At 40.0% G+C, this 25,432-nt stretch overlaps 1 protein-coding gene across 8 annotated transcripts in view; it reads left to right on the plus strand.

The window, feature by feature from the left end:
* The window catches only part of NCKAP5 (NCK associated protein 5), a 410,016-nt gene that overhangs the window by 364,562 nt on the left and 20,022 nt on the right, over positions 1-25,432 (plus strand). For 6 of the 8 annotated variants that reach the window (XM_075092891.1, XM_075092890.1, XM_075092894.1 and 3 more), the window contains 4 exons: positions 7,081-7,392; positions 9,584-9,720; positions 14,847-14,976; positions 17,690-17,877. In XM_075092891.1, the coding sequence (XP_074948992.1) occupies positions 7,081-7,392; positions 9,584-9,720; positions 14,847-14,976; positions 17,690-17,877 (767 nt within the window). Of the gene's footprint in view, positions 1-2,674; positions 2,789-7,080; positions 7,393-9,583; positions 9,721-14,846; positions 14,977-17,689; positions 17,878-25,432 lie in introns of those variants that run through there. The other 2 variants (XM_075092893.1, XM_075092897.1) reach the window with 2 other exon arrangements.

Here is a 25,432-nt window from a genome sequence, read left to right on the forward strand (position 1 = left end):
GTTAGAAGTAATTCCATTTCACCAACGCAGTACCCATGAGACTATCAGGGCTGTGAAAATGTGTGTCTTTTCTAGTTTTACCTAGGATAGCCTTCGGGGTTTTTGTTTTGCATACTGGTTATACTTCAGATCTAGATAGAAAACAATAATGCATTCATCTTTGACTAATTGGATCAAATTATAGTGTAAACCCAGAAGGAATAATCTACTTAAAATTGACATTGATTTGGCAGAAATACATTTTTTTTTGTGGTTGCTTTAGCATTGCAGATGAAGAGAAGGATGTGCAAATAAAGAGATCTGTTTTGCCATCTGTAGTTTAAGTTCTTCCTGCCAATGCCACATGTAGCTTAAAGATGTTTATTAACTGATAAAGCAATTTTGCAGAGACCTATTTACATTCTGAAAAAAAACCCCTATTAATTAATAATTTGACGTGTTTCAAAATACTAGAAAAATTATACTCCCTTTGTGTTTCAGAAGAAAACAACTACATGTTCTCTGGTTCCCTGTGTCAGCTTAGTAGAAAGTCTTGAGCTATCTAACACAAAGAAAGGTAATTTGTTAGAATGTGTGTATTCTGTTACTGATGGGAATTATGCCCTTTCATTTTCAGTATCCTAAATGCAGAAAGCCCATTCAATGTTACATATCCCTCAAAACCTTCTTTCAAGGCTTAAGTGAGTCTGTGCTTCTGAAAACAGCTTGCTGGAAATTTCCCAATGAAACTGTTCTTGATACAGAGCTATTTTTGACTGTTTTTTTTCCCCTGAAAATGTCTGCTTTCTGTGGAAAATTCTGGTGGTTACTCAAAGCTTTAGCTGAAATTTGTGTCAATCATGTGCAGTTTTGTAGGCCAAAACTTCAAAATTTATGTAAGGAAGATCTCAAGCCAGCTGTAGTGGTGAGCACGGGAGAATTGCACCGTTTTCTTGAGGTGGGATGTTGCTTTGAAAGAAAATATGTCCCTGTGCTACCAGTATTATACATAGAAGGCCTGATTTAAGCAGAACTACTTGTGATATTTTTGACCTAAAATACATCTGTCCTCTTTGTTGCTGTTTATCTTTAACGTTAATGGCCATCAAAGTTAAGTAGCATACACACTTGTGTAGCTTTTCCACCTCCAAATAGAAACTGTTAGTTTGTGTCAGTCATTTGAAGTAGAGAAAATGTCTGTTTGCTGTAATTGCATCTGGTATCCATCAGTATATTTCATTAGTAACAACGTGGTTCTACCTGATGAGGAATGGGTGAAGTTACTGAGCTGCTTCTGGAAATCTTGACCCCCTCTAGCAGCAGTGAGGGGCGGCTGGCTGCCTTCTGGCAGTCATGGCACAAGTTGGTAGAAAGGCAAAACTGTATTTACAACACGTTAGGGCCTCTCATTTATTTCCTCTTAGGACCTGGAAGTCCTTCCCTGTATGCCCACATCCAGAAGTGTCTCCTCTTATTATGTTTAATTCAAAGTGGGTGAATTGCCTGACCATTTTGAGTGACATGTATGCGTATAAGACAATATAGCTGCTTCATAGAATTGGTGATTGTTGCCTTATTGTTTTAGCTCTGTGGGTAAAACTTTGGATCTTGTGGTTTCCGTAAAGATTTTTATGGATGATTTAAGCATCATAATGAAACGTACATATTATTTTAACTAGATGGTCAAAATAACCATGGGTGAATATATGGATTTCTTAAAAGTATCACAGTCCCTATGTAAAGAAAGACTGGTATGTGATTTGTGAATAGACTAAGCATCTGTGAAACTCTTTTTAAGATAATATAAAAAGACTTTATGAGAATGTGAATCTTTACTTTACCTGAGGAAACATTTCTAAACACTCTCCAGTTATTCAGTTAAAGGCTTGTTTACAATAACATCCCCCCTAGTAAAAGTATCTTTTCACATTATTGAAGAAATGTGTATCAGAAGTTGTGTTTAAAATCATCATCATCACCTCATGTCTTCTGTTGTATGAAATCCATGAAATCTCTTGGATATGTGCTAGGACTCAGCACAGGTTTACAGAAGTTCAACATTACAAAGATTAACACGTTGGACATCTAAAAGTGGGACAGATTTTGCCCCATTGCTTATTTTGAATAATACCCTATTTCGCAACCATCAGCGCAGAACTTAGCCTCAGGGAGGCTGGACACACGTGTCTTTTGTTGTGCTGGAAGCAATTCCCTTCTTAATAGCTGTTCTAAGTTTTCTTTTAATTTTTTCCCCAAACTGATTTTTCTCTCACGTACCTTGTATAAAAAGAGTAGCAGAGAAGGCAGCTATATAACATAAAACAGTGTGGTACCAGGTCAAACCAAGAGCTCCTCTCACTCTCAGAGCGACTGATACCAGCGCCTCGGAAGACAAAAGCAATGTCAGCAGTCAGCTTCCCTGGGTATTCTCTCCCAGTCTCCAATGATTTGTACCAGGGGGCTAGTTTCTGGGACAGAGGTGGTGTGTTTGTGGTATCTTTCTGGAAAATGTTTCACAAGAAATAAAGAAAAATGAAAAATAATCAGGTTTAGTGATCTGTTGCTGGTATTTAAGAGGCATTTTAAAATTATCCATGCTCAGGAGAACGCCCTAAAAGACTTCAGTGAATTCTAGGTTGTCAGTTCTTGTTGGTGGGCTATGTTTACATCTAACTCTTTAATTTTTGCATTTCAGAGGAAGATGTAAAAATCCCACAGAAGGAGCTGCTGTTATAATTTTCCCCAGCGACGATCTCATTTTTAAAATTCCTGATACCTACCAGCCTGAGTGTATGTCCCTTTTCTATTCTTCTCTTGTTCATACCCTCAGAATGGTGCACAATTTTCAAAAATCCTTTTTATTTCATCTAATTTGGGTGCTGGCTTCATGTTGAAGAGGTCGTGGTGGTCTCCCAATACCAGAAAACTCTGGTGAAACACCAGTGATGTTGGAATATGCCAAAGCCTGTACAACTGTACAAATTACCAAGGTGTCCAGCTGATGTAGGACATAAACTGCATCACCACCTTGCCTGTGAAAATACCAAAGCTGAAAATTACTGAGGAGTAGGGAGTTCAGCAAACTTTCAGAAAACTTCTGTGCAGTGTTAACTCCTTTTGCTTAGTAGCTGAGAATTATCTCAATGTTAAAGGTCTTTCTCAGATTCACAGAATCACAGGATCACAGAATCACAGGTTGGAAGGGACCTTAGGGATCATCTAGTCCAACCTTTCTAGGAAGAGCACAGTCTAAACAAGATGGCCCAGCACCCTGCCCAGACGAATCTTGAAGGTGTCCAACGTGGCCGAGTCAACCTCTTCCCTGGGGAGATTGTCCACAAAGCTCTTACAACACCCTGTCATCAAAAGATTCCCATGCAGTCAGGAGTTTCATGATTTCCAAGAAACGTCTCTAAATCCTTCCTTATGTCTGTTTTCAGTTTTGAGAAATGTTCGTCTACAGTACAACTTCCAGGGACTTTGTTTTCTGCTCAGTCTCAAATCCACATGATGGGAGGGAGGGAAGGGGCTATTTCAATATTTCAGACTTTTGATTCTAGTCTGATTGTTCAGTGAAATGGCAGATGGTGAGTCTATCTATGTCCACTATAAAAACTAATACCATTGTGTGATCTTCTTGCTTCCCTGGCGGGGAAAGAGGCGAAACAAAACAGAATCAGGCAAGGAATTTGGCTTGTATGCCAGGAAAAATTCGCAAGCAAAAGCAGTTAAGCTTATATAGAACTCTTTTCAGACTTCATGTTTTGCAGAATCATTCTTCATCTATTGAGTAGTACTGTTGCAGCATCAGAGATTTAACTTTTACATATTTTCATTATGTAGCCCTGTGTAGCTCTCGCTGATAACAGTCATTTGAAGTGTCAGTGCAACTGATGAAATCAGATGGGCCATGAACGGTTCGGTTTGAAAGCTGTCACTGAGATGTATAATGCATTTTTTTATTTTGCAGTTGCTTCATAAAAGTTTAAAAACAGCACAAAATAATGTAAATTCATTCATTCAGTAATACAAATTGCTCTCAGCAATACTTTTCTATTTGTATAATACAGCTTTAGGGGTGAATTACTTTTATTAGTGAAAAATTAACATCCATGAAGAATTTTGTGGTGTACTCTGTGGATTTAGGACTAGGCTTTTGAGGATTGCTCAACATAGTTGAGTCACAGGATTTTTTCAAAACTCTGTCTTTAAGTGTCACAGTGGGGTACTGCTGAGCTTTGAGCACTTTGAAAGCCAGACCCTTTTGTAGTTGTTCAGCATTAAAAATTAGTAAGATGTTTTAAAAATGTTTTCCACATGGTGTATTTCCTTTATCATGGACAAAGTCTCTGAAGAAAGACTATAATTGCTTAAAACTATTTTTACTTTTAATTCGATGTGACACTTCTGGTGTGCTCCTCCATCACTGTCCCAATTATTTTGGGAACAGCAGGAGACTGTATTTTCTTGGAATTATGGCCCTTGGTATTCATTTCTCTTGATTTTGAGGCGCTGCTTTCGTAGTCCATTCCTAGACACACGCAGGGTAACAGTGAGCAAGACAAACCCTTATGGCATTTTAAGAAACATGACCTTAGGAGGTAAAATCATGCTCATCTTCCAGTTTGCTCCGAGCAGAAGACTTAGCTTTGCTGTTTAGTATACGTTTTAAGTCTACTTAATTTTCATGTAATAATTAGGAGGGACTGACTTCTTAGTTTCTTAGAGAGTGCTCAAAAAGGAAACAGTGCTACAAAGTCATTCAGAGTCCCTGTGGAACTGGGTTGCAAAATCAGGTCTAGCATTAACTGTACAGAGAGTAGAGGGGAGACTCTTCACATATTCATTTTCAGGATGTTCTTTTCTGTGGCGCTTCCAGTTTACTCCATGTCTCTGCTGAAGAGCTCTGCCTCTTCAACATAACCAGTGTTGCACAAATGTCTTTCTTCTGGTCAAGAGGAAACCAATGGAAGCCCTTTCTTATTCTGTGTTTTTCTTTATTTACTAACTCTGTTACTGATAGTCATTAGTTGAAGCATTGCTTGTCCATGAGCTAACACACTGTTTAAGCTTGATTATCTACAGAGTAAAGAGCAAGGACAGACACCTAGAATCTTAACTTACTTTTGTTAGCTCTGTCACATCCTGATAGGAATGGTTGACCCACTTCTAGCTAGGTATTTTACTATTCAAAAACAAAACAAAAACTATCTTAGGGGAAGGATAACTAGAGTAAGAGGGTTCAGTGGCTGGGATACCTCCCTTTGACACAGCAGAACCAAATGTAATTCTCTTATTTTTCATGTTTCCTGGATAGCCTTCACCAACTTTTAAAATCATTACGACACATTAGCTCAAAAATGTGATGGGAAACATAGTTGCCAGCTAGCCGTGGTTTCCACGCCTTATCTCTTTTTCCCCGTGGAAAATTAACTGGGATGAGTAATTGTGTGAGAGAAATCAGAGTCACTTGTTGCCCTTTTAAAAGGCAGTGCGTAGTTCATTTCGCTGTTGCAGCTTAGCTAGGCCCTGTGAGTTAATGTGCTCAGTATGACTTTCAGTCTTTCTTTGACCCTCAGTGACAAGGATAAGGTAATGAGAACCATGTAAATATAGACTCCTCCTCTTCTGACAAGAACCAGGAAACATAAATAGACATTTAATTTATCTGTAAGTAATTTCTTACTTGCTATCCAATAAGGCCCATTGAGGTTAAGATGTTAAAGAAAATGACCATGTTAATGTTCTTATTTCAAAAGCAAACAGGCAAAGCCTGTAGAGGAGAAATATTTCTGAGAGTATTAGAAACACTGCAGAGGTAAAAACCATGAAAAGGACTTGACAGAGGACTGCTAACTACAACAGACTTAAATAATAAATGGGCATATCATAAAATAAATCAATACTCAGGAACACAGGAAAAAGGGATAGAAAAGATATATTGGGTCATATTCTGCATCTCCTGCTAGAGTACAATTGTTCACTGCAGTGTATCTTTTATCCAGTGTAGCATTAAATTGTTCAAAGCAAAGGAAATTCCTCAACTTCCTTTGGGAGTGTCTGCCACAGACTGAAGGTCTTGCTATCGAGGGATTTTTCCAGATGTTTAACCTAAATTATGCTCATTTTCCAACCATTAGTGCTGAAGTTCCTTCCTTGGTGTTTATACCTCTCAGAAAGACCTTGCCATCATAGTCCCTTTGATATTGTTTGCTCATTCTACAAACACAAGGCAAGTCTCTGGGAATCAGTAGAAAATGACAGGGCAGGGTGGTGCTGTTACATCCTAGTTGCTAGAATAGCAACATGCACGTATCTACACTTGCATATTTCTCTATTCCATGGTTTGTAGAGCAGCTCTCCAGTAGGATGAATTAGCGGGAGGGCTGTGTGTGACCATACTACTTCCAAACCAAGTACTTAAGGTATCCCTGTCTGGCAGTCTGCTGGAAAATGTACACTTATCCAAAATGGGATGAGCAGAACCAGAGTGTAACAAGGTAGATGAAGGCTTGGCTGTTGCTATCCAAGTTTTTCAGGACACACTGAGAGATGGCTGTCTCTAGGAAATTCTGTAGATCTTAATTTTTTTTAAGAATAAATGCTACATTTTGATTAACTCCTTCTCGTAAGAGAAATAATGAAGAAGGCAAAGGTATGGAGAGGCTAAGCTTTTGTGGAGTGTGCGTTTATGTAGGAAGAAATACATTATGTTACTCAGTCCCTCACACTGGTACTCTCCAGATTTTCTGTGGACCTTCAAACTAAATAATTTTAAAATTCCAGTCACTTTCTGAGACACGCCCTTCTTATTCGTTATTACATCGTAACTCTGAAGCAGGGCAATTTCAATGTTTTGGCATCTGCTAGTCAGTTTAATTGCACTTCAAAATGGTATTTCATTGTATTCAGTTAGATAGATGCACTGTGTCAAAAGCATACAAATGACAGGTAACAGCATACTCACAAAATGCAAAATGTTTTTCTTTCCTTGAAACCTTCCCTTGTAAATGCCCTTTTTTCACATAGACCCTTTCACTGTCTTTAAATGCCAGCGACACCTTTAGCTCCACCCCGTCACACAATTTTCCTGTATCTTAGAGTCTTGCTGCCAGATGAGGACACTGGACAGTGGGATTGGAACCTTCCCCCTCCCCGACTCGGGGAACCGATCTACAGGGCGACACGTTTCTAAGCAAGAATCAACCTTGGAAACAGAAGGCCTTGCAGCATCGGAGCAAGTTCTTTCAGCTCCTTCAGTAAAAGCCAAAACTCTTGAGCGAGAAGTGCCTTCAACAGCTAAGAGCCAGGAGTCTGTGGAAAGCATAATTAGTCACTCGACATCTGATCCGGCCATGACTGCCAAAGGTATACGACCTTTTCAAAGTCGCCTTCCAAAACCAGCTTCCTCAGGTAAAATGTCAATTACACTGAAAATCATATTATTTCTGCCCTGACGTCTGTTTTCATTAGCAGCAGTCCTGTAATAATGACAATTGATAACAGAAAAGGTAAATGCAGTGCAGAAGATATTCTTCTTATGAAAGCATAAGGTTAACAAGTTTGTGACCTGAGCCGTGTGGAAATTTTGTTACACATAATGCTTATCTGAGGAAGAAAAATGTGTTAAGTACTTAAATCCTTTTCTCAAGAAACAGTACTTGAAGAAAAAACATATGCTAGCCTTAAAATTTGACTCGAATAAGAATGCAGGTGTTAAGCAATATTCAGGATCAGACTTTGTGGTGAAGTACAAAGCATAGCCATGTTGTGACATAGGAAAGATACATTCCTAAAGACTTGCTCTTGAAACCAGGGTTGGACTAAAGGCTCATTTGGCCTCAATGCATAAATTCTGTCCCAATGAATATATAGCCTTGACCTCAAACAAGACCCCGTAACCTTATTATATTATACAAATACATTTCTATATACGAACATAAAAAACCTTACTTTCACTTACCAGGTACGTGTGTGTTTAAACTGTAAAACAAAAGCTGACAAAGGAATAAAAGGACTAGCAATCCAGCAAAGACTAACAAATAACTTCATATTAGTAAATAGTTCCATTGAACTCTGTGCAGTTTTTTATAAATGCACACTGACAATGTATATGCATTTTTGAAGGGTTTTGAGCTATTAATATATATGTCAATAACATTAGAAATCATTACATATAGCATTTACAACAGGGAATTTTTCATAGCATGATAGATATGGTACAAAATGCAGTAAAAGTAATTGGTTAAATGGAGAAGAGTATTGTTTTGTCTTGATCAAATGCAATGTCATGTATTTATTGGGGTTATGGTTGTTAGCACTTTGTCAGCATAAGTATTTACTGCTTCTGTATAAATTTGTGAGTGTTTAACTTGCATAAATCTGTAGCACTCTATCTATAAGACAGATTCCATGTAATTGACATGTAAGGTTAAATACCAAGTTTAAGCTTAGTTTAAGGCCATAAAATATGTGTTCTGCTAATGAGCTGATGTATACTGAGCCTAGGAGGAACAAGTGTTTTTAATATGTTCATAAGATGCATAACAGAAGATTTCTAATTAAACATCTTAGAACTTAGTTGATTTAGCAATATTCCTAGTGCGTAATGGTATAATAGACTGCAAACACATATTGTATGCTTCATTGCAGACTCCCCTGCTTGTTTCAAAGCGAAGCTAAATAAAAGATATTTTAATACTTGGTATTTTTAAAATAAATGTACTGTTAATTAATGGTACAGCTAGAGAAGGATTCAGAAGAGAAATCTTAGTTATAGATTATATGCTACATGCTTGAATGGCCACATGTGTGACCTCAATTCAGCAGTGTGCTATAGAGTAGAGTCCACGATTAAACACTGTCATTATAACAAATTGAACAGAAACTGCAAGCATTGAATTGCTTCATAAGAAGTCAGTAGCAGTAAGATTGTTCTGATCTTAATGCTAATATTCACTGCACCAACCTCGTAAGGTTTGTACCTTAATTAAATTGTCATGAAGAGATGTTAAAAAAAAAAGTAGTATACATCAGATGGAGGGGTCAACTCATGCTTTACTAGAATATTTTCATTTGATTCTTCTCTCTCGCTTTCTCATCCAAATTGCAATTATCACTTTATTTCATATGCCCCATCCATCTTCTTTGATGTTCTGATTTTGCATAGTGCAAATATAGCAAATAAAAAGGCTAGCTGATTGAGAATTTCTGCTAGAAAGGTACTTCTAATTGTATTTATGTTAACAGACTGTTCTCTCTCTGAGAACATAAAGCAGCAAAGCGGATCCTAGAATGCCCAGAACTAGCTATTGAGTGTTGTTTCTGATTTGAAAGAGTATATATTTGAAAACTATTAGAGGGATCTAAATCCATGCCTTCCTTTTCTCTGGTTAACTCGAAAAGGCTTTGGATCAGGTTCTGCCACTGCAGTTGTTAAAATTATTCCAGTAAGTTAATAAGTGGTTGCTTTGAGTAGTAAGATATTATTTGACATAATGAAAGTATCATGACTTGCCCCCAGTTTTTACTGAATTATAATTGAAACACTGTCATGAAGATACTGATGAGATCTACAATTTAAATAATCTCTCTCTTAATTCAGGAATAATTAACCTTGCAAAACAAAGTGAACAAGAACCAAGTTCTGTGACCTCTGCCTCATTAGAGCGTACTGAAGAAACTGTGGAAAAGAGAAAAGTTCTTCCAGAGTGGACCACCAAGAAAACTACTAAAACAAAGGTATAAATTAAGTGTCATCTATTAAATGAGATACATATTGTGGTGTAATGAATCAGAAATGGTGAATGTTTTTAATAGAGTGGGAAGAGTAACTAGCAATCTACAGCTACATTTACTTTCTTGCTCTTCATTTGCAATCTCATTATTTATTAATAATACAGCACCCAAAGGTACTTCATCTTCATGGTTTATTACAGAATCAGAATGGTAGGGGTTGGAAGGGACCTCTGGAGATCATCTCATCCAACCCCCCTGCTCGAGCAGGCACACCCAGAGCAGGGGGCACAGGAACGCATCCAGGCGGGGTGTGAATGTCTCCAGGGAAGGGACCCCACAGCCTCCCTGGGCAGCCTGTGCCACTGCTCTGGCACCCGCACAGGAAAGAAGTTTTTCCTCATACTCAGGTGGAAATTCCCATGTTCCAATCTCTGCCCATTGTCCCTTGGTCTGCCATTGGGCACCACTGAAAAGAGTCCGGCCCCATCCTCTTGACACCCACCCTTTAGATATTTATGAGCATTGGTAAGATCCCCCCTCAGTCTTTTCTTCTCCAGGCTGAACAAACAGGTTTCTCAGCTTTTCCTTGCAAGAGAGATGCTCCAGTCCCTGATCATCTTCGTAGCTCTCCGCTGGGCTCTCTCCAGTAGTTCCCTGTTTTTCTTGAACTGGGGAGCTCAGAACTGGATGCAGTACTCCAGATGTGGCCTCACTAGGGCGGAGTAGAGGGGGAGGATAACCTCCCTTGATCTGCTGACCACACTCCTTTTAATGCACCCCAGGACACCGTTGGCCTTCTTGGCCACAAGAGCACAGTGCTGGCTCATGATCAGCTTGTTGTTCACCAGCACTCCCAGGACCTTCTCAGCAGACCTGCTTTCCAGCAAGTCAACCCCCAACCTGTACTGGTGCATGGGGTTGTTCCTCCCCAGGGGCAGGACCTTGCACTTGCTCTTGTTGAATTTCATGAGGTTCCCCTGGGCCCAGCTCTCCAGCCTGTCCAGGTCTCGCTGAATGGCAGCACAGCCTTCTGGTGTATCAGCCACTCCTCCCAGCTTGGTATCATCAGCGAACTTGCTGAGGTTACACTCTGTCCCTGCATCCAGGTCATTGATGAATATGTTGAACAGGACTGGACCCAGCACAGTCACCTGGGGAACACCGCTAGTGACAGGCCCCCAACCAGACTCTGCTCCACTGATCACAACCCTCTGAGCTCTGCCATTCAGCCAGTTCTCAATCCACCTCAATGTCCTCTCATCTAACCCACACCTCCTACACTTACCTATGAGGATGTTATGGGAGACAGTGTCAAAAGCCTTGCTGAAGTCGAGGTAAACGATATCCACTGCTCTCCCTTCATCTACCAAGGCAGTCATGACATCATAGAAGGCTGTCAGGTTGGTCAAGCATGATCTTCCCGTGGTGAACCCATGTTGACCACTTCTGATAACCTTCTTTTCTGCTACATGCCTGGAGATGACCTCCATAATGAACTGTCCCATCACCTTTCCAGGGATGGAGGTGAGACTGACTGGCCTACAGTTTCCTGGGTCCTCTCTCTTCCCCTTTTTGAAGACTGGAGTGACATTTGCTTTCCTCCAGTCCTTGGGCACCTCTCCTGTCCTCCATGACCTTTCAAAGATGATGGAGAGTGGCTTGGATCTGCCAGCTCCTTCAGCACTCACGGGTGCATCCCATGAGGGCCCATGGATTTGTGAGGATCCAGTTTGCCTAAATGATCTCTAACCCCATCCTCCTCCATCAAGGGGAGGTCTTCCTTTCTCCAGATTTTCTCTGTCACCTCTGGGGCTGGGATGCCTGAGGGCCAGCTTTAGCAGTAAAGACTGAAGCAAAGAAGGCATTCTGTAACTCTGCCTTCTCTGCATCCTGTTTCACCAGGGCACCCACCTCATTCAGCAGTTTCCCCAGTCTGTCTTTTACTACTGATGTATTTGAAGAAGCCCTTCTTGTTATTCTTGACATCCCTTGCCAGATTTAGTTCCAAGTGGGCCTTGGCCTTCCTCGTCGCATCTCTGTGAATCCTGACAATGTTCCTATATTCCTCCCAAGTGGCCAGTCCCTTTTCCCACATACTGTGAATCTCCCTCTCCCATTTGTGTTTTTCTAGAAGCGCTTTGCTCATCCATGTGGGTCTCCTGGCTCCTCAGCTTGACTTCTTCCTCATAGGGATGCACCAATCTTGGGCTTGTAGGAAGTGGTCCTTGAATATTGACCAGATCTCTTGGACCCCCCTGCCTTCTAGAGCCCTAACCCATGGGATTCCTCCAAGCAGGTCTTTGAAGAGGCCCAAGTTAGCTCTCCTGAAGTCCAGGGTTGTTGCCCTGCTTCTACTAGACAGGATCCTGAACTCCATCATCTCATGGTCACCGCAGCCAAGGCTACCCCCAACCCTCACATCCTCAACCAGACCTTCTTTGTTTGTTAGTATAAGGTTCAGCAGCACATCTCACCTCACTGGCTCCTCCGCCACCTGTGTCAAAAAGTTACCCTTGATGATCTGCAGGAGCCTCCTGGATTGTGCACACCTCACTGTGTTGCTTCTCCAGCAAATACCGCGGTGGTTGAAGTCCCGCTTGAGGACCAGGGCCTGTGATTGTGAGGCTACTTCCAGCTGTCTGTGGAAGGCCTCATCAACTTCCTCTTCCTGATCAGGTGACCTGTAGCAAACGCCCACAACAGTATCACCCATATTTGCCTGCCCCATAATTTTTATTCATAAGCTCTCTACTCATTCCTCCTCTGCTCCAACGCAGATCTCAGTACATTCCAGTTGCTCCCTCACATAAAGAGCAAGTCCCCTACCTCGCCTTGCTGATCTGTCATTCCTGAAAAGCCTGTAGCCATCCATGGCAGCATTCCAGTTATGCCAGCTATCCCACCATGTCTCTGTGACTGAAATCAGATTGTGGTCCTGTGACCGCACACAGATCTCTAGTTCCTCTGGTTTATTCCCCATGCTGTGTGCATTGGTATACAGGCATTTCAGAGAGGTAGTTGAGCACACAGGTTTCCCTGGAGGGGTGCACGAGGACCCACTATAGCCATGCACACCCTTGACGTGATTGGTCTTCTGATTGTCATCTCATGAGGCAGCTAAGGCACCTTTGTCACTGCTGTGCTTGGCCTGGCTTATCCTCCATTGGATGTGATGGTATTAGCATTGCCATTTTGGACCCTGCCCCCCAAGTCCTTCAGTTTAAAGCCAGCCTCACCAAGTTGGCCAGCCTGCTGCCAAAGATTTCTTTGTAAACATGTTTTAATTAAAAACCTCACGGGCATTTTATAGACAAGGAAATGGAGTCCTTTTACCCTGTTTTTCTCTTCAAGAACGATCATGTTTGTTTGTTTTCCATGAGATTCAGATCTCTTTTTTACGCCAGGCCAAGGTTTCCTTGTATGTGTGGATGTGTAGTATAAGCATTTGAGCAGATGTGGTATGAAGGTATTGTAAAAGGGAAAATACTCTTCTTACATGTTTCTGTGTGGTTCTGGTTAATCCCTGCAATGATATGTCTGTCTTTCAATCTTTTAATGAAAACTGCAGAAAGAATGAACAGGCCTATGCATATACCTGTGTAAAAGCTACTGTGTATGGGTGTCAAGTTATTTATCTTCAGGAATGCCAAGCCCTGCCAGAAGTACAGGGTCAGCAGATTAGCAAAGAGAGAAAAAAACTTTATCAAGAAAGTGGGCGTTAAGCAAGGAAATTGTCAGACTGCTAGATAATAAGCCTTACATTACAAGAGGCTAAAATTCTTTTGTTATGTAACTTTTTTTACTGTCTGCTTTGTCCATGTATTTACTGACTGGGGTTTCTTGCATTTTCATATGGCCCATGCTTTGGATATTTAGAATAGAAACAGAAACAGTTTGTCATTGACAAACTGGTGATGAATCCTCTGTCATGCAATAGTGATGGCTTCCGAGTAACAATCACATCAGTGTGGTCTTCACCCTGAGCCAGGTGTGACTGACCACCTCCAGTCCCAAAACCATCTTAACAAGATACAGGATACATGTGTTACTGCTAATTAGTGTGCCTAAGAGTCAGAAGGTCAGTGTGGGTGTAGCTGGCATCTGAATGTGTCTAAATGTCTTCAGGACTACAGCTGACTTACATTCTCCTAATTCTAAGGTAATGTTGGGCATACCTGGCTACATGCAGGTACCCTCAGGTACATGCTATCCACAAGTATGTGCTTCCTGTCAAATTGATATCCTTCTGCATCAGTTAAAAACTACACCGTGGGTGGGAAGATGGGGAAATTAATAACACTCTTTGAAAAACAGAGTTAAAAACTCTTTTGAGCCATTGATAGGCAGTTGGGGTTAGGATAGTAGGTGGTATTTGTACCTGTAGATGCCATTAACTCAGCAGTATTGGGCTTGGCTTCCCCACAGCTGTTTTGTGGGTTTTATTGTACTGAGCTGCTGCTCCTGAAAGGTTTAAGCCTTCAGGCCCTCCATGATTAGAAGCTGTCCAGAGCTGTCAGTATTCCTCTTTAGTTCCAGAAGAAAATCCTTAATGTTGCTTCCTAAAGAGAAATGGGATAAGAATCATTTGGGGATTAAGGGTTCTCCAGTACTGTAATGTAAATGCCAGGACAAGGGACATGGATTTAGGAAGAATTTAGGATTTACTGGTATAGAAAGCAAAAGTATTGTCTGCTGGCCATCCTAATTGACTCTAGAATTGCTTGCAGCAAACCATTTGTTGTGTGATAATTTTATATGTTACAAATACATGGTATTAAACATACTTGAGAAGTTTTAAAACTGAACTTGGTGGATGAAAGTATTTGAAAATGTTGGTAGATTTGAAAACAGCATTGCAGTGAAAAAAATGGTAAAATCTGGACTGTGTCTGCCAGACTAACTCAGGAGACTTACCAGGACAAGAATGTGTTATTTCCCCCGCGTCAGACTGATGATTACTTACTTGAAGGAGAAGCGGTTAGTTAAACTGGTAATGCAGACTTTTTCCAGTTGAACTATCCATTTACGCTGCATGATGAATATAAAATGTTCCACTCCTAATACCATCTTCGGCATTATTCTGATATATATGCATCATCTGAATGCCTGCAATACCCTTATTTGTACAGGACAAAGCTCTGAGAGTGTGTACTTATTCTGCAAGCAGCAGTGACACTGAGCCGGAGCCAGAGTATGAAATGAGTTATTTTAAAACTGCAGAGGAGACTTTAGTAGACTTAACAAAGAACAACAAACAAGGTAATTGAAAATTTGTACATAAAAATATATATTCTTCATCTCCACTCTGACTCAGCAGCATATAGTGTCCTTCACTGGACTTTCTGTCTAGTTTTCACTTTCTAACCCCAGATCTTACTTCAGTCTAATTTTCCATTAGCTTTGTATTACTTTTTGCTTTTTATTCTGTGTATGTGTCTTTTGTTCTTCTCTTCCACAATTTGTGCTAGCAGGGGCTTAACTTGTAGGTTTTTATGCATAAATCCCTGCAGTGTAAGTAAAAAGAAGTCTGTTACATTATTACAAAATTTTAAAGGTGACTATAAAGATAGCTTCCCTCTTTTTCTTTTTAATTATATTAGTCAGTTGAAATAACCCAATGATCAAGGCCATAGTTTTCCAACCTCTATATCAAAGCAATGTTGGTTATGGTGCCATAGTGAATTCTCTTTCATTGTCCTCCATGTATATATTGCCATTTTCAAGTACCAGACCTTTTTGTGAGAATTGACGGCGATGTGGAATTTACTGAATTCCAACAGATAAAAACACATTAAGGGAAGTTTTTGAGATTATCATTTTCTGTGTGTTTAATAACCCAAGAAATTGCTGTCCTGTCTTGACCACCAGCTTGCCATGCTGCAAGCCACCACTCAGTGCAGATGTGTGCCCTCTAGGAGGGAGAGGAGAGCATGGCTCATATCCTTGCCTACGCAGCTGATGGCTTCCCTGCAGGAGATAAATTCTGGCAAGTGCAAAGGCCAGGACAAGGTCTAAGCACCACTGAAGCTCTGAGAGCTTAAGCAGTACTTCAGTGATTCATAGGATTTGTGCTGACCCTCTGCACAGCGGTGTGCTTGACCTAGCAGAGATTAGCACCTACAGTAGATACCACAGTGATGAATGCATTAAAAATGCTATAGGCAGCTAGATACTGTCAACAGACAGATTGTGTTCTTTAGTATCTGCTGGGAGTTGGACTTAAACATTTGGCATTTTCAGAGGTAATCCATTTTTTGTGATTCCACCACAGAGCAAGCGAAGTAGGAAGCTAGGACTGTTTATTTACATTACTCTGGTAACTTCATATTTTTAATCTGTATGAAATGTTGCAAGTCATTTAACTCAGCCCATAAACACTTTTTACAGATTTAGCTTTTTACAAGTCATGTTCTAATACAAGAAAGATGTGGTTTGTTAAAGAGACAGATAAGCATTTTTTTATTCTGTATTGATCACAATTTGAAAAAAAAGGATGTTATCGTGTGCAAGCAGTTGAATTAAATGGCAGCAAATTCCAAGTTAAAGGATACCTAAGGATGACATGAAGTCTCCATTTTACATAACAAATCATTAATTTTGTGTATATGCCTAACTTTTGGGCTAGTAACAGAACTGAAATTCATAATTATGATTGAGACAAATAGGAAGGAAAATTATAAAGCATTATTGCAAAAGTATTTCTGCTATGGCCCTTCCTTATGGTCAGGATTTCTGTTCTGCACTCTACAAATGCAGTTCTCACATCGTATTAATAGCAACACTTTATGCCATTCTGTGTTCAGAAATCTTAGCTTCTTTATGCACACAAGTGATATAACCTCAAAACATCCACATGAGGCTCAGGCAGGGACTGCAGCGAACCAAGTCAAAGAGAATATTTTTATATGTATAGATAATTATATTTATTAGATGAGTCACCAAAACATTAATGAACTTTCACTGGCTGCACAATTATAATGTTGGGGTGATTTTAATTTTCCATTTATGACCAGGGAACAGAAAGACTGAGAGAATGAGTGCCTGATGCGGAGACTCTTAAAAGTCAATGATAAGACCTTCCTTGATTTAGTGGGCTTTGGATGAGACTCCCAGTACATTGCCCAGTGTTATGGAGGAGGCCAGTAGGATAGCAGGAAATAAGCCAACTATTCCAGGTTCTTCCGTTTCAACCGTGAAAATGTTTTTATTCTAATTTCATAAAGGTTTTATCCTGATGCAATTCTGTTGGAGGCACTGGAGGCAGAGGTTCTTCTAATGCTATAGGTTATAAGGTAGAGTTGAAGTTTGTGTAACAAGTGTGAGGAAAGAAGCTAATGGTTATGCAAGCCTGTCTCCTGTGCATCTCTACGAAGCTGCAGAAAATTTGTTTAGTTTTGTTGGGATCTTTCAAATTAGTTTTCAGCCTTGGACTTTGGAAACTGAGGTTTTTATTCGTAATGTTCTTGTATTATGGTAGGTTCTATAAGAAATGGGTAGGACTTGTTTCTTACCTTACTAGTGTATTTTTTATACCGTTGTATTCATTAGCTAAAAATGTAATGAGAAGGAAAGAATTATCAAATATAGTCAAACTGAAAGACATGCTAAAGGAACTTAGCACACCTGCCATGTAAGGCTATTAAGAGAGAAGAACAAAAACTTACCGCAAAAAAAAAAAAAAGTAGAACAATCCCCCAGATTAACCCTCTCATCTATAATTAAAAAAGAAAGGAAATTAATTCTGGCTGTCTCATACCATCTCCTTGAACTTGAATATTAAGGTTGAAGAGTCCCCTGTATATATGTTGATGGGACAGTTAGGAGCTAGTGTTTTAATGCTTTTATCACATTGAATTCCAGATACTTTAGAACATTTGAAATACATTTAAAAATTTAAAAATTAAATTACAATGTATGTAGACTGCATTTCATCATAATGCCATAATGATATTATTTTTAACATCTCTTACAGCTGAGCAGGAAAAACAAAATCAGAGAAAGTCATTTCTGGGGAACCCGATGTCAATCTTGGATTTATACCAACACAGTCTCTATGGCCATTTTGGAGAGGATGGACCTGAACAATTAACACATTACAGTTTAATTGAGCAGCTGAGTGGAGCTTCCAGTAAAGACAGCAAGGGCAAGGACATCCCAAGTGTGAGTTACTGTGATTTTTATATTACTTCTCCTTTTCTTCATGATTGTATTTATTTGCCCCTTGGTTTTTGTTCCGTGTGTTGATTGATTACAAAAACCAGGCAGACTTGAAAAAAACAGCGTGAGCTGCAGAGAGTGAAGATGTAAATACTTTTAGAACAGAATGTTACATTCTGATGCTCACCTGTCATAGAATTAGAATTCCAAAATTGACAAGTGGAGACAGGCTAGCGCTAGCAGTCTGCCATTAGAGATGAGTTGAAAATTAAGGCTAGGAAGAAAACACAGAATTTATCTTTCAAGGCTGCTCCTTCACATATGGTTAGACAGTATGTATAGAACAACATATAGTAAATGACTTAAATATCTGCAGTGGTATTCCTGAAAATTCAAATGAAACTATGTGATAGAAGTCAGCTATGTTCTGGTCTCTTTTGAAATAACTCTTGGTGTTAGCCTTGGAACTCCTGATCTGAAGGTTTTAAACATTATTTTGATGAAGATCATTCCTGATCTGATTGGTAGATCTTGAGGCTAAACTGAAAAGAATTTGCTTTCTCCCCTTACTTCACATGAATCCACTTGCTTTTTCTGTCTCTAAAAATGTTGAACCTCATATCATACAGTCTCAACAACCCTGAAAAGCAACTTCTCAACCTACTCTTTTCCTCCTCTGTTCTCATGCTTTCTCCTCTCATCCTCACACTTCTTTCTCAGTTTTTCTCTCCTTTGCTCTAAGAAGCTTGTTTGCTTGAAAATAGAGCCACCCAGCCATAATCCACTGTAGTAATTTTGCCTCCATGTTCAGTCTCTTTCCCCAGCTCTTCTGCTTTTTAAATACAAGCTCTTTCATTTCTGTGTGTAGCACTCAGCACATTTTGGGTATGTTACAGTAAAAACAAAGGGGGTGGCAGAAAATAATGATGAGCTGCTGTTTGGTAGCATACTGATGTAGTTCAAGAGCAAAGAAAAATTATCTCTTTCCAGACCCCAGTTTTCAGCTTCAGAAAATCACTATGCATTAAAACTTAAGAGGTGATTACCTCTAACCAAAGTTAGAGTCTTACAGCTCTCAGGACTCTGGGCCAAATGTGCAGAAGGAATGTGTGGAACAAACTGGCAATGCCCCTGTTTATTCCAACTCTGCTGGCATGAAAGCCCTGCTTAACTGAATATTCAATTGACTCACAAACTTCAAAAGAAAAATCCTGAAATGTATCTGCCTCATTTCCCAATCAACCAATTTCGCTAGTACCCAGAATATGATTCAATTTGAATATATTTAGGTTGTATTAGAAAGAACAATTTTCAAGAATCTGGCTTCATAGTTGGGAATAAGAAAATTAAAAAAAAACAGTAGCAGAAGAGTATTGAAAAGGATAGATGAAGGAAAATAATTTGAGCATCCACTTAATTCCTCATCTTGAACATCTAGAAATTCATAGCTTAATTATGCAAATGAGATTAATTATGTATGTATGTACATAAAAAATATAAAAATCAGTTCTGCCTTCTGAAGCCCAAGGTCTTTTGCTATTAACAGAGCAATTAGATTTGGCTCCACTATAGATAGAAAAGTGGCTCAGAGTTGCATCTACTTTTCATTCATTCTTCTCATGCAGTTCTTGTATGTGACATCTCTGCAACCTGCCCAATCAGCATCAAAACTTAAAGTTCACTGGAACAGCATTAGGATCCTTGTAAAAATCCATCATTAAGCTAGAAGGCAACAGGTATAACTCAGCACTAGCATTTTTCATGCATTGTGTTGGGGGGATTTTGAGATTAGTTTTTGAGAATCTGAAATAGCTCTCAAAACAGCATTGCCTCTCGGTGAACAGTGAAAGCTCAATAAAGCACTAGATATTTGCCTATTAGTATTAAACTTTTCAGAATAACAAATCAGAAGCAGTAACCATGAAAAGCTGGTTGCCCTGAACTCCTTGTTTGAACCAGTATGGCAAGTTTTTCTCATCTGTAATTTGTCCAACCCAAGAAGATCCACAGTCTGTTTAAATTACAACTGTGTGATCTGGAACATTACCCACAAAAAAAGGGGGACACCAGAAACTAGGCATTTATGGCCCACAACTCTGGAAAAAACAGGTAAGTTCTGAGGGAGGAAAAAACGCAGCTTTCATACAGAATATTTGGCGATTTGAAAAAGGAAATGCTACGTGCTTTGAAGTTCATTCCCAAGTGGTGTGTGTGAAGCCTTTAAAAAAAAACACAAAGTGTCATGATGGGCAGAATGAGTTTACACTGCTTGTCAAAAGAGCAGTGTGCTGTATCAGTCCCTCAGCCCAATTAAATTGGACTGTACAGCACCAGTACGACAGTGGCTTCAGACTGGGGGGCTCTAATGAGACATTCTGGCAGAAAGCTCTCTTAACCCGGACTTACTGTCATTTGAATTGTCTCCTTGTCACAAAACATATTCACCAGCATTACCCCCAAAGTATATACACAAGTTTTATCAGCAAAATGTATTGCACGGAAGGAGTTTCAGGAGGGAAACAACCAATGGGCAATTACTGTGACAAAGGGACACTGAATGGACAGTTTGAGGAATCAAAAAAGGCTTTACTCACTGAAAGGAGAAATATTTATTTTTCCACTTTCGTATCTGCCAAATCTTAAGCAGCATCCTGGTTGAATTCTCTTGGCACTAAGACCAACATGATGTTACATTTATTTTGACCTGGGAAACGTATTTGGAAATAATGTCCTTTTGTTCACCGCAGAATTTTGGACAAGAAAAAGAAATCACAATTTCAAAGAAAGGAATAAATAAAATGCATTGAATCACGAACATCAAACTTTCTCTTAAATTAACATCCATGGTGTATTTTTCTCATGTAGGACCTTGAAAACTAGAAATAATTCTTATATGTATCAATGGAATTAATTTTAATTAAACAGTAACTTCTCTAATTCAGTAACACATATGCAGTACCTGATCCAAAGTCCACTGCCATCACCCAGTGGGAGACATCTGTTCAGCAAAACTTCAGTGAGGCCCGCATTAAACAGTTGTTCCTCTTCCTTATAGCAGTAACTGGTAGTGCCTTGAGCAGGTTGCTGTCATCATGATTGCTACCATATTTTTGCAAAGAAAAAATTACTTCACATTTCAATTAATTTACTGTTTAGACTTTAGAAGTTCAGTGATTTATTTTTTCTTATAAGAATTCAGAAAACAAGATAGATTTCCCTCACCCAGGCCCATTATTAACTTATTTTATGATCAAATGAGAACTGACACAAGACTTTTTGTTGTCGTCTTTGTTCCCTTGGAGAAGTAACCGAGTCAGTCAGAGATTTTATTATTTAATCACCCTTATGATCCCAAAGCATCATGAAAAATGTGTTTCCTTCTCTGGCCTTAACCAACCATCGCATACTTTTTTTTCTGTAATACAGCCCTTCTTGCTTTCTTTTGCCCCTATGTGCTACTCTATCTGGGTCACCGTCAAGGCATGCTTGTACTTCAAGGCATGACTTGATCGGCACTTTAAAGACAAGATCCTTTATGGAAGGGGTTGGTACCCATCACAAGTTTCTAAATCCTCTTGTTTTCCCTCAGTTGTGGTGACATACATGAGAAATCTGACATTTCTGGCACAGTTAACTACATCAGCAGTTTAACTAGGGGGCTCATTTAATGAAAGAGGCTTGTATGTGCAATGTGAAGTTATGGCCTTATTCAACACGGCAGTTTGTATGTCTTGTACAGATGATTCATGAAGGAGGTCAAATGCTCAAATCACCGTGTCTTGCAATTCAAGTAGTTATTAGAGCTTGCTGGCAAATACAGGAAAAGGAAAAATGAGAGAAGTTGCTGCTGTTTTGGCTGCACTTGCAAATGGGACTGAGGTGGCGGCATTCCCAGATAAACTCAAGGTTTTTTACAGCTGAGTAAGCTGATTGGGAGTTAATGCTAGATGACTGACTCATTGTGCTCACAAGCCTTCTAATGCATCATATTAACAGAGCGGAATATCCACAAAAGGTCTAGAAACAAGAATAAGGAAGTTTGGTAATTGCACAACACTTGCCTTCCTCAAGGATCCCAGAGCATTAAGCTGATACTATAGAGGATGTTCCAGCATTCCTGAATTACAGCAATAGTTAAAGCAGCCTAGACACCTCTGCAGGCTACACTAAACAAGAGCAAGGGGAAAACAAAAAAAGGCATGAGCTGCTTCTGCTTGTGTCTCGTCTCCTACAGAGCGCAGTAAGTCTTGAGCTAGGGTATGAATTGGCAGCACACTGGGCACTTTGCACTGTTCACTTCTTTAGGCAGCTCTTGCAGAACATTGAGTCACTTTCTGAAGGTGCCTCACTCTCTCTGAAAGAGAGAAGCTCTTAGGCTGGCTTTTAAATGGAGCCCCTGTTAAAAGAGACTCTCCATATTTAAACATCTGAAGTAGTTCCAGGGAGACTGTGCGCACTCTGCTTTCACAGAAAACTAATTTTTTTCACATTATCAGATATGCTTAGGGAGAGATTCTGCTTATCACATGTGAAAAAAAGCCTAAGATATTAGGCTTTTATTCCCAATTAGCAGTTGGGAAGAGCTGCATCCTAAGCCTTTAAAGCGGGAGGGAGGTATTGAGCTGGGGAACTACTCACTTCCTTGACCGAACCAGAGAATAGGTTAGCCTACGCAGCTAACTTATACTGAGTAGCAAACTTTCAACCCAAAGTTAGCAAGATGAATATTGTTCCAAGCTTTTCTCTACAGGGAACTAGTAAAAGGCAGCTATTGTAGCTACCATTTGTATTTTAGAGAGCAAAACTACATTGCAGTGCACCCTCAAGTGAGCACTAAATAATTACCTTGCTTATTCTTTCATAATAACAATAGTTCCTGCAGCTGGGGCAGCACTGGGTGAAATTGGGTTAGTTGCTTGGTCTCAGGTTCTGTTTCACTGTCTATAAATTGGGGACAGCAATACCTATCTCATGTTAACAACCAGAAGGTAAACAGCAAATGCTCTACATGACGTAGGTCATAGCTTGTTTTGTACAACATCTGTGTTACTGCAAATATAGAATTTGAATCAACTCTTACAAATTATTATACAAGAAAGTAATAGAAGATAGTAGGGGTCCCTTGTCAATAAGAGAAAGTATCTAGATGGGCTGGATCAAATCCGGGAATTAGCTGATTATGGATTTCTGTGTACTGGTAGTGTAATTCAGTTTACTGTGTATCAAGCACAAAAACCCCACCTCCTTTTTCCTATTTTCTTTGCCAGGCTTAAGAGAGAGGAAGATGATGAGGTGAGGAGGGAATCAGTTATATTTCCTTTCCTAGCTCTGGTGAACCTAAGTTATTAAGGGAGATCCTGCTATTGTACAATTTGTAGATGGGGGAGTAAGCCTGCACGCTCATTCACCCCTCTTTTGTGTTTTAAGATCAATGCTTTTCCTTCATGTAAGAAATTAGTATATCAAATCATTGCATACGTTTAGGCAGGTGGTCTTTTAATGTAAACATTAGGTGATGCCAGCCTAGAACCAGACATTCTAATTCAGTCAGGATCAGATATCCTTTCATCCTCCCTGTCACAAAAACTGAAAATAGCATTTACTCTATTTATGCTTCTGTATTAGATCTTCAAAACTTACATCATGTTAGCAGAGAGTGTATATAGCAGATCCAGCAACAGTCTTTATAAAGGGCAGTGTTATAAAGGGAAAGTAAACTACCCAGCAGACTTTTATATCCATCTAGGACTCGGCACCTCCATTTTGAAAACAGAGGAAACTACGTCACCCAAAGAAAGGGAGCATGTTCTGAGCACCGTGCTCAAACTGGTAGGACCCAAGCCAGAAGTCTCATGATGGTGTAAAGCCACACAGGTGTACCCACTCAGGTCGGAGTACAGTCCAGCCACGGCAGCCCTGAAGTGGCGCAGCTGGAGTGAGGCTGCCCCGGAGCTCACTTGCCTCGTGCGTGCTGCTCAGAGCTGCCCTGGCCCTCTGCCTCCAGAGCTGGTGCTGCTGGGCAAGATCGTGTCTGCCTGCCGCCACCGTGGGGAGGTCACTGAGAGTGCTCGCGCGAGGCCTTCAGAGGCACTTCGGAAGTGGTCTCTCTGCACCACGGCCCACCCTGTTCCCTAAACGTGGTATGTGTGAGCATCTTTAAGCTACACATTTTTCCATTTGTCAGAATTGTCTCAATAGGATTTACCCACTGACAGGCTAGGGGCTGCGAGACTTCTTCTATTTAATCAAAGGTTTTTGATTCTCAGACAAATGATGCAATACTTGTTCCATCAAAGCAAAGACTGAGTAATTACCCAAGTTGATGTAAGATCCATTGTCTGGGGACTTTTATAGGAGTATTTGACAACATAAGTGACAAAAACCACAGGAGCATGATCTGGTAAGAAAACAGATTTCACCATACCACCCATGGGAGTAGTACAGAACTAAAAATATTTTTTCTAGCCTCAAGTCTGATTCAACTCGTGGGGAAATGTGAAATTAGAAATAGGCTAGGTTGTCTCCAGACATCAACAAATCCAACGTCTCTGCATGTTTTTTTTCCTTTCCATAGGGCAAGTTCACATTCCAAGATCTGCTACCAAGCTTTATATTCCTAATCAGGTATTATTGTTTCTAGTATCTTGCCATCAAAGTTGCCTCCAAAAAGTAAAGTGGAGAGACAGCAAAACAAGCAATTTGAAGCCTGCTAGGCAGTCTCCTGGGACCAAAGTCTCACTTGACGTGTATCACTTAAAAGAAATGTTGTGTAGTGTGGAAGAACATTCTTACAGTTAGCCTGAGGAACTAGCTTGGCAACAATAAAAAGCTGCAGTTATACAGAGGCTCATTTCTCTCCCTGTGCCTTCTGGGTGAAACAACTGAGGCTTCTTACACTGCTGAGGGTTTTAGTAAAAAATCATGCAGTGGAGAGTGGCTCAACAAGGAGGATAAGAACATTCTCCATAACTTCTTAAAGTTTTTAAAAGGCTTTGGCAAGACAAAGTGACATTTGGAAGGCAGAGTCCGCAGGAGAAAATAACTTTTTTAATGGTATGCAAGGGATATTTTTAGGAAAAACATACCCTAAAAAAACATGGAAGCTGTTATCTGCTGATACAGTTCTGCTTCTAGCACTAACGGACTCAGTAGTTTTAGTACTGTGCCACCAAATCCCATTCTGACTATCCCTCCAGCTGGTGTAAAAGTTCTATTTTATGTTTGGTTAGTGTATTTATGGGGACGGGTAGGTGGCGACATTTTAACTCAAATATCTTTTAGCACAGCGTTTTAACAGAGTATTTGGGTATTGGTGAGGGACAGAAAGTCTTTGGCATAGTACAGCAGGCTGTGTGGCATTTGAAACACATGGTGTGCAAGGCTAGCAGGAGAATAGTTTGGATGTGAGTCTGAGAGAAGATGCGGAGGAAGTGAAAAGCTGTAGCTATGGGAGGAAAGTGAAGGACTTGAAGTGTCACTGGCATGTAGGTGCAATTCTAGTGCCTATGGCACAGTGTCATGTAATGCTAAATCCCCAGATAACTCACAGCACCGAGTG

The sequence above is a fragment of the Phalacrocorax aristotelis genome, chromosome 5, assembly GCF_949628215.1.
Source record: "Phalacrocorax aristotelis chromosome 5, bGulAri2.1, whole genome shotgun sequence".
Taxonomy (NCBI): Eukaryota; Metazoa; Chordata; class Aves; order Suliformes; family Phalacrocoracidae; genus Phalacrocorax; species Phalacrocorax aristotelis.